The sequence below is a fragment of the Oryctolagus cuniculus genome, chromosome 7 (genome assembly GCF_051225735.1).
Source record: "Oryctolagus cuniculus isolate XC-2025 breed Fujian yellow rabbit chromosome 7, ASM5122573v1, whole genome shotgun sequence".
Classification (NCBI taxonomy): domain Eukaryota; kingdom Metazoa; phylum Chordata; class Mammalia; order Lagomorpha; family Leporidae; genus Oryctolagus; species Oryctolagus cuniculus.
The window spans coordinates 117,142,297-117,152,477 of record NC_142873.1 but is presented as its reverse complement, the minus strand read 5'-3'; the positions used below and the strand labels follow the sequence as shown (position 1 = coordinate 117,152,477).

The 10,181-nt window shown below is 38.8% G+C and overlaps 1 protein-coding gene across 6 annotated transcripts in view; it reads right to left on the bottom strand.

The window, feature by feature from the left end:
- Window positions 1-2,808: 2,808 nt before the first annotated feature.
- Window positions 2,809-10,181, bottom strand: part of FYB2 (FYN binding protein 2) — a 172,758-nt gene continuing 165,385 nt past the window's right edge. For 5 of the 6 annotated variants that reach the window (XM_089337354.1, XM_051856422.3, XM_089337355.1 and 2 more), the window contains 4 exons: window positions 8,158-8,251; window positions 4,667-4,823; window positions 4,525-4,558; window positions 2,809-3,897 (listed from right to left, as the gene is read on the bottom strand). In XM_089337354.1, the coding sequence (XP_089193480.1) occupies window positions 3,876-3,897; window positions 4,525-4,558; window positions 4,667-4,823; window positions 8,158-8,251 (307 nt within the window). In that variant the 3' untranslated portion in view covers window positions 2,809-3,875. The remainder of the gene's footprint in view (window positions 3,898-4,524; window positions 4,559-4,666; window positions 4,824-8,157; window positions 8,252-10,181) is intronic. The other variant, XM_089337356.1, reaches the window with a different exon arrangement.

Sequence of the window (10,181 nt, the reverse complement as noted above, 5' to 3'; positions counted from 1 at the left end):
CAGGTTCTACAGGGTGAGCACGGGTGATGCTGGGGCTTTTCTTCCCATGCTATGGTCTTCCAGCTGTGGAACACGGTAACACTAGGGTTTGTGCACCCAATGGCTGTGGGCCCTGAGCTGTGAGTGTGGAGGGGATCTTCTGCAGGCGCTACTAAGGCTTGTGTACTGACACTGTGAATTCTAAGCTGGAAGACACGAAAGGGACCTTCTGCAGGTCCTGCAGGATGAACAAGAATGACACCAGCATGTGTGCACCGGCCTTACAGGTATGGGATGCTGAGGGGCATCCTGAGCTGGGCACTGGTCCAGGGGCTCATGGAAGTGTCTGAGTCTGCCTGCAGGTCCCAGGGCAGCACAGAGTCTAGTAGTGGCTGTGCTATTGCAAACTGGGTTCTGCTGACTGAGGATGTCCCATCTGCTTTGGAGCAATGCAGTCGCTCAGGTCCTAGTCAACTTCCCAAACAAGTTAAAGCCTTTGAGGACGGTGGAATTTTATAGTTTGGACTGGAGGTCTTCAGTGATGATGGGATCACTGGTGCTTTCCCACTTACAATTTCCTAGCAATTTGGAGTCCTGTCCTGCCCCACCTCCACACCAGGCCATAAATTCAGTTCCTTCCTCTCTAGGTGGTCTGAGTCTCAGTGCTGTTTAGGGTTCCCATCACTTCTTTGCTGATTTCCACAGTACTCTCTCTAGAAAATGCAGTCCTTCTTCGATGCCCTAGTTCTTGCCTGTGGCAGAGGTGAGTACAGAGTACTTCTTAACAGCCATCTTGGATTCACACATTTCTTAACCACTTAAACACCACAAATTTATTATCTTAAAATCTGAAGTCTGGTGGGTTTAGCTGGTTTTTCTACCTTAAGCCACACAGACTGAAAAACAAATTGTTTGAAAGGGCTAGGCTTTGGGGAAGAATATGCTTCCAGGATCTTTCGGGCTTTTGGTGGAGTTTAGTTCCATGCCATCGTAGGATTGACATCTCCATTTCCAGAAGTTGGAAAGGGGAGCTTCTAGTGGTCACTGACGTCCCCAGCCCAGGACTGCCTTTGTCTTCAAGGCCACTCACAGGGATCTCTCTGGCTAGCTGACTGATGTGTATCTTCCTCATCCAGTTTTAGGGTACATGGGAGTAAGCTGGGCCTATCTGGATAAAGTATCTCCCTATTTTAAGATGAACAAGTTAGCAACTTTAATTGCATATAAAAAACACCTGTTGCAAAGTCACATACCATATCACAGGCCATGTAATGGCCATATAGGAAGCCATATAATGGGGTAGAAAATGCACAGAACCAACCGATCTTGGTTAAAATTTAGTCCTACTGCCACTCCAAGGTTTAAAATATTTCATGGTGTGGTGAGGTGGCAGTAGTAACATGAGATTTATGGTTCTTTGTTAGGATTATTAATAAAGTGTTTCTGTCCATCATAGACACTCATCCCCTTACCCACAGATGATACTTCTCCTTGTCATCTACAGTGCCTTCTTTTTTTAAAAAAAAATATTTGAAAGGCATAGTCAGAGAGAGAGAGAGGTCTTCCATGTGCTGGTTCACTTCTCAAATTGCTGCAACAGCCAGGGCTGGGCCAGGCTAAAGCCAGGAGCCAGAAGCTTCTTCCAGGTCTCCAACGTGGGAGCAAGGTCCCAAGCACTTGGGCCATTCTCCACTGCTTTCCCAGGCACATTAGCAGGGAGCTGGGTCAGAAACAGAGCAACCAAGGAGCCGAGACAAGAACTGGTGCCCATATGGGTTGCCAGTGTTGTAGGTGGCAGCTTAACTTGCTGTGCCACAGTGCTGGCCTCCACACTTCCTTCTATAACAGATTCTAGAGAACAGAAGGCTTTAGTTGCCTCTTTTTAGTGGTAAATTTAAGTACAGGGACTAAGAAGTTTGTTCTCTAGTCCAATTTTCATTTTCTTTTTAGTTTGAGAAGGGAGACAGAGATAAGAGAATGCTTCCATCTACTACTTTGCTCCCCTCTTCAAATGCCTGCAACAGCTGGGGCTGAGCCAGACGGAAGTCAGCAGCCGGAAGCTAAATCCAGGTCTCCCACATGGGTGCCAGGTAACTGCTAGGCCAAATGCCTGCCCTGTTTTCTCACTGTTTGGCACCAGTCTTAATCTCATCTCCTAAAAATTCTCAGGACCATTCCCCAATTCTACTAAACTTACTCTGCATCTAATTGTGTGTTGTTTCCTTTCCTTGTGTGATACTTGTAGTGGGACTCCTCTCTGTAAAAGAGGTCTTTAAAAAGTTCCGAAAGAAATGAATGAATTTCTAAACTTTTACCTTTTAATTCTACTTTCCTTGAAGTTTTTGAAGTGTCCTCATATTTCTACTGCTGTTGCCTTTAAAGACCTAATGCCCCTTTGCTTAGAATATTGCAGAAACAATTAGCCCCTCTTCTATTACTGCAATGTTGATCCACCACTCCCCCACCCCCAGCCATGCTGCCAAGACATCTGGCATGTCCTCCCTGCTTAACCTTTGAATGGCTCCCCATTCTCCCAAGGGAAAGTTCAAGCAAGCTCTGTCACATTCTAGCCCCACCTTACCTCACTGCAAACAGCTCCTGCCAGTTTCACCAAACTGCACGCCGTTTACCCTGGATTTCCAATGGTCACCATCTTTTTGCCCTGCCTAACAAATACACTTAAAGAGCCAATCTCACTGTTATGTTCTTCATAAAACATTACTTAATTCTCTAGCAATCCATTTGTATCTTTTTAATTATGTCATTTGTAATAATCGCTTTATCTTTTTTCTTCTCTGAACTCTGAATACCTTTGATTCCTATCTCTTAGGATAAACTTGGTGTTTATTGGCAAGTGCCATTTGGAACATGAAAAAGAAGACAAAAGAACCTAGATGAGAAAATAGTCTCATAGTCCAAAGGATGAGGTCATGGAAAAAAAGTCATCACACACTTGAAGGTCAGAATATACCTGCTTACAGAACTGACTGAAATTCTCCAGCTTTTCAGCGCTGATAAAGCCACTTAAATTTTAAAACAGTTGAATACATATGTGGAATTTAGGTATCTCAATTGCATGAATAACAGAATGTTATTTACAGCTCTGCTTTTTAATTTTTATTTTCACATAAATGAAAATACATTTGAATTATATTTGAATAAATATTCAGGCATAGACAAAATAACAACAATTTTCCTTATTTTGGGGAATAGGATGTTTTAAAGTGACACAGCACATACATGTATTATTTAGATTGTTAAATATACTTAGGCACTTCTTAAAATGATGTTGTGTGAAATTAGGAATAAATTTCTTCTCAGCCAACTATTCCCAAAGGAAACTAATGTTGAGTAGCAGTCATAGGATTTTATTTTTTGATGAAGAAAGAAGACACTTATATCTTGACTTTTAAAAAGGCTGCCATAAATATTTTAAGATTACATCTTCAATTTGAGTATTTGAAAGACCTTGGCTATATTATTGATTGTTCAGAATTTAATTATGCCATATTTAAATGCATAACATCTAGAAATTCAAAACACTTGTGTACTAATATTAGAAGCGAACTAACCATCTGCACAACTGCCGAGGTGCCAGAAGGCATGGTTTCTAACTTTGGATGTGGCTCATTAAGCAAGTGCTACAGTGCTAACACATACAGTTTCACATTCTCCTGAACTGGAGTGAAATATGTACTGAAAAAAACACTGAAAGATAACCCTTCAGGAGTGAAACCTGCATCAAAATATGGAGAGTTTGCCTTTGTCTTTCTCTTCCACATTCTGAACCAAAGTTGCCACAAGTGCATCTCATTTTCATGTGTAAACTGGAACTGATATGAGGCAGGACTGAGATTTGGGGCTAGTACAGCCCCTGGCATTGCATCTTGACTTTCCTAAGGTGACCAACCTTGATTCCTGAGAAGAAAAATAGACAAAATATTTTGAAATTAGGCCAATGAATAGGGATAGTCCAATTCAGTATTTTTATGCTTCCTCAAAATATAAATATGCTCTGTAGAGAAGTTTGGTAAGATACACAGGCAACACAATAATAAAAACTCTTCCAGCTGGCGCCGCAGCTCACTAGGCTAATCCTCCGCCTGTGGCGCCGGCACACCAGGTTGTAGTCCTGGTCGGGACGCCGGATTCTGTCCTGGTTGCTCCTCTTCCAGTCTAGCTCTCTGCTGTGGCCTGGGAAGGCAGTGGAGGATGGCCCAAGTCCTTGGGCCCTGCACCCCATGGGAGACCATGACAAAGTACCTGGCTCCTGGCTTTGGATCGGCCGCAGCGCACCAGCCGTAGTGGCCAGTAGGGGAGTGAACAAATGGAAGAAAGACCTTTCTTTCTGTCTCTAACTCTGCCTGTCAAAAAACAAAAACAAAAAACAAACAAAAAAAAAACACCTCTTCCAATATAATCCATACAGAATAGGGCACTACATGACTAACTATCTCAGTAAATCTAGTAGCCTTTTCTTGAGACTAATGTATATACAACATTAATTATTTAGAACTCATGAATTGGAAGTATAAAAGCACTTACTTGAAATCTAGATGTTCAATGAGCACATATCCATCTATATAAACAAAACCACTGTTACTAATCTTAAAGTTACAGAGAAAATACTTTAAGATTTCTTTAAGAACAGTGATTTATTGTCTGACCTTTAAGTGAATAAACTTACATTTGCCTTTAGAATTGCGACATATCACTAGATTTTGTTCAGCAATATCAATGACTTCCAGTTCTTCCCCACGGGTTATTGGCAAATCAAATATTCCATTTCTTGTATTATTGGAGCACACTATTGCTTTGTTGATGACAGCAATCTCTTTGTTGTACTAAAATTAGAAATGATTAATCGGACCATGCTTATTTATATAATTGCTATCTTCAGTATAACAAAATTAACAGAAGATATAGTATATTAACTTAATGAACAGAAGATGCTGTGATAACTCAATAAGTAGAAAATGGAAAGATATGCAGTGAAAGTCGTTTAAGAAAATAGTGTTAAAATTCTACAATTTACATTTGTGTAGTAAGATTATATTTTCCTAATATTTTCACATCTATCATCTAATTGTATGGGAATGGAATCTAAGGGATGAAGAGTCTTTAATAAGGCTATAGGGCCAGCGCCGCGGCTCACTAGGCTAATCCTCCGCCTTGCGGCGCCGGCATACCAGGTTCTAGCCCCGGTCAGGGCGCCGGATTCTGTCCTGGTTGCCCCTCTTCCAGGCCAGCTCTCTGCTATGGCCAGGGAGTGCAGTGGAGGATGGCCCAAGTGTTTGGGACACCATGGGACACCAAGATAAGCACCTGGCTCCTGCCTTCGGATCAGTGCGGTGTGCAGGCCGCGCCGGCCATTGGAGGGTGAACCAACGGCAAAGGAAGACCTTTCTCTCTGTCTCTCTCTCTCACTGTCTACTCTGCCTGTCAAAAAAAAAAAAAAAAATAGTAATAAGGCTATAGTATCATGGATGGTATGTTAGCTACTACAGTATTACTTTTACCTTCACACCCAGGAGGGCAGAAGTTAAAAAACAAAATCCTCTTTATCTGTTTAATGCCTTAAATATTCTTGTATACCTATCATTTCTAGATGGCACTGTTTGTTCACTCTTCATCTTTGAGTAAACTTACATATAACAACAGTACATGTGTCTTAAAGTGGTGGGACTGTGTATATAGGAGCAATTCCCACTCTCCTTTTGTGCTCGAAGGTAGGCATTTGTGGGGGGAAAATGAGAAATTCTACTTCTGACCTAATCAAACATTTTTCTGTGTGATAAACTAGCCATCCTATACACACACAGGTACTTCAATATCTAATATATTGAATAAAATCTGTTGACTAGAAAAAACCAATTCTAATATATGCAGCTTAGTTACAGATGTTTATTTCACCAAATTAGAATGACCAAATATCTCCTATGCCCAGGCTTGTCTCTAATTATTGTCTCTATCTACAAGTATTATGATAAGGAAAGAGTACCTCTTTCCACTCTCAGAAGTATCCTGAATTTGGATTATAAATTCATAAGATCACTCTATACCAAATGGAATCTTATCTGCGAGATGTATTTTTCTTTTGCCCAGCAAAGGGATAGCTTCCTAAATAGTTGTCTTCTTCCAAGGCATAGTTCAATGTGAATTGACCAAAATGCCTTGAAATACAAATATGATTAGGTCACTTTTTCATTTGTCTAGTTCTCAAAAGTCTTCACTGATTTCACTTCTTAGCTTCACATTCATGATCCTTTGCATACTGTCATTCCCCATCCTTCCATCCCAACTTTCTGAGATCTTATCAGGCTATATGCTAACCTTACATGCACCACAAGCCCTTCATATTTGCTTGCCACTGCTCCTTCATTTAACTAGCTCACATAAACACTTTGATGATGGCTTGTATAATTTACTGTTTTAACTGTATGTTGTAGTTACTCCTAATACAGCATTTAATAAACCTACTGTCTTATAATATGAAAATGGAAGATAGTCATATATATCTTTGTGTTTTCAATGCCTGGCACAAATGAGTACTCAGTATTTTGTGATTTGAGCTGGGTAAAAATGATTAAAATAAATCATTTTTTTCTGACTATGGAAAATCATCACAGGTAATACTGAAGAATGGAATCATATACGTATACAGCAAATGGAGTTTCTGTCTCATATGAGACTGTCAAAAATATGGTGAGGGAAAATGTCACTAGAGGATTATAAGAGTCTTTCCAACAAGTAATTACTATACTGTTATCACCTAATCAAATAACATAACAATTTATAGTAGATAAATTTAAAATGTAATTTCATATTATAATTTCTAAATATAGTAACACTATCCAGCTTTGGCCCAGTCAGGGGTTATCAGTGATTGAGAAAATTATGTATATTCCTATTTTAAACCTGTTTAAACATATACTTGGATGTTTACAAAGTCTCAGGTACTTTTATGCTGCTGTGCACGTAGATATAAAGATTAAATAAGATAATCTTTGTGCTCTAGGATCTCATAGTTTGATAAATAGGTAAATGCAATAATCAAGAGGTTGCTCAGGTATATAGATTGGTAGAAGAAGTGTCATTTCTTTAGTCAGGAATTTGGGCAAGTCTTCCTGGAAAGAGGAGATACCCCAACTGGATCTTGAAAAGTAAACAAGTCAGATGGAGGTGATCGCAAGGGTATACCAGATAGTCAAAACATACCAAGTACATGCTGGAGAAATGAAGAAGAAAGACAAACACAGAGGTGGAAGTTATTCAAGGGACAGAGCTATGACCATTTGTTTCCAGAGCTGATAGTGCAAGACAAAGAGTGTCAGGAGATAAAACCAGAAAGGCAAGCATAGGTCATGACATAACAGAGATTTTTATGCCATGTTAAGAAGCCTAAACTTTATCCATTTGGCCATGAAGAACTTGTGAAAGATTTCAGGCTGTGACTTAGACATATTTTATGAGCAGGATGTACCCTTTATTTCTCCTAATCCAGCACATGAAATATATATATATATATATATGTATATGTATATATATATTAATAAGTTCTCACTTTTTAAATATATGAAATTAGGAAGGACCATTTGGACTTTAAGATATTGGAAAAATGCCCCATAGCTTAATGACAGTATAAGATGTCCAAGAGTTTCAGATTCTGCTCAGATCATTCCACTGTTACTTATTTAGCCCACTATTCAGTCACTGAACAGTATGTATATCTGGTTTAATGTTAGGAATTAGGGGCAAGCTCGATTGAGACAGAGTCTCACCCTGCAGAGGAACATAACTATTTAGTGGGCACACACACATGCTATAATCCAACTGATCAGTATTACCCATGATATGGGTATCACAGTTACATAAAATGTGCTGAGGGAGTCACTTCACCTGGAGCAGCTGGGGAAGACTAGTGACATTTGAACAGAACATTGAAGAACAACTCAGGACTTTTCCCAGGCAGAGAAAATAGCATATAAATGGCTATGTTAATGTAGAAATGCATCAGGGAGAATTCAAAATGCAGCATCAGCTTTTTCATTCAAAGATTATCAAAGATGTTAGAGGTATAGTGTGTGTGTGTGTGTGTGTGTGTGTGTATAAAATCTTTATACATGGGAGTTCCTAGCTATTAATATTCCAAATTCTTACCTTCAGAAGAGAACATACCTCAAATTTTTCCCTAAAAAGCTTTTCTTCTCTTTCTATTCTGTTCTTTTCTAAGTTTTGCTTCTTGATTCTGAAGAAATTTCTGGGAGAAAAACTGGTAAGAAATTGCAGAAGGGTTAAATGTTCTACAATAAAATCTTTAGGTTCCCAAATCTACAAAATCATTCTATTTCATGATAAATTTAGGTGTAATTTTGTGTGTATGTAATTTTGTGTAAAATTATATATAGTCATGTGTGTATACATACATATGTATACACACACATACATATAAATACACAGATATCTTTCCATTAAAACACATTGTCCAAACAACTGAACAAGACAGGAAATATCAATTACTTTCCCACACAATTTTCAAGTATTTTTGATAGCAAGACAGAATAAAATGACATTGATGGAGGATGTTTAAGGGGTTCAGGAAGTGCAGTTTTATAGGATGAATCATTTTATAGGATGAATAACTTCTAATCATTCTAGAGTCCAGCATGGTAACTATGGATGGTAACAATTATAAATGTAATTTACATATATATTTCAAATTATTAGCAAGGATTTTGAATGTTCCCAACACGAGGAAATGAGCCTATATAAGGTGATGAATATGTCAGGAACCCTGATCTTCTCACTGTATACACATGTTGAAATATCACACTGCACCCCATGAAAATGTGTGGTTACTATGTGTCAATTAATATAAAAATATATTAAACAAATTAGTTGAACAATTTAAGAAAAATAAGAAACTTCTCTAAATCAGACTTAAAAGCATAATTAACTTTTTCAAAAAAGAAACTTAAGGACATTTTGAAGTCTTTTCACTCACCTTTAGATTAATTAATGGAAACCAGTAAGAATGGGTAAAGGGCTTACATTTTGTGGCTTTCCAACTTTTTAAGCATTACTGGGAAAATCATACATTTATGTTGTTCATAGAACTGTCCTGCTTACCCAATGATTTGGGAGGTGGATAGAATTAAGAAAATAAAGCAAGATGCCACAAAAGAGGTATATTAATTTTAACATGTAAAAGTGAATAAGCTTAGAGCAGAAACTTTATCCTCCTCCCCTTTATCCCTCCTGCTCTCCATGTAGGGTTTGGTTCTGTTTTGTATCAACTTACTATATTGATAGAAAAAGTCAATCAAATCCTGTCAGTTTTACCTAGAAGTGTCTCCTACATGTTTCTTTCTCTCCAAGATTACAGCTGCTGCCATCTCTCAAGACTACCACAACTTCTTGCCTGAAATGCCATCTTCTTGCCTCTCCTTCCTTGAACCATCCGATTCCTGTCTCCAGAGTTTTCTTTCTAAAACTTAATCTATTCTCTCGCTTAAAACTTTACAATGTGTCTATACTGCCTACAGGAAAATTCTAAATTCATTTGCAGGGTATTTTATAATTTGGCCCTTATCTCCCTTTCTAGCCATCTCTACACATATATCTCCCAACATATACGTCTTACCTACACATTTGTCTACTTGGGTCATTGTGCAAGACGGGCTATACTTTTTAGTGCTCTATACCTGAGATCCTTACCCAATTTCTCTTAAAACTATCCATTATCTTGGACTAAAAAAGGGTTGAAATAATATAGGAAGTATCTCTTACTGGCAAAAGAAATTACAGTAGAAATCATTTTAAAGGGATAAAAGAGCACATAGAAACTGATACATTTGGGGCTGGCATTGTGGTGTGGTGGGTAAAGCCACCTACTGCTTGCAATGCCTGGGTTCCATATGGGCACTGGTTCATGTCCCAGGTTCATGTCCCAGCAGCTCTACTTCTGATCCAATTCCATGCTAATGGCCCAGGAAAAGCAAAGGAGGATTGTCTAAGTGTTAGGTCCTGTCACCCATCTGGGAGACCCTGATGAAGCTTTCTGTTTTTGTTTGTTTTGTTTTGTTTTGTTTTGTTTTTTACAGGCAGTGTGGACAGAGAGAGAGAAACAGAGAGAAAGGTCTTCCTTTGCCATTGGTTCACTATCCAATGGCTGCCGCGGCCGGTGCACTGCGCCGATCCGA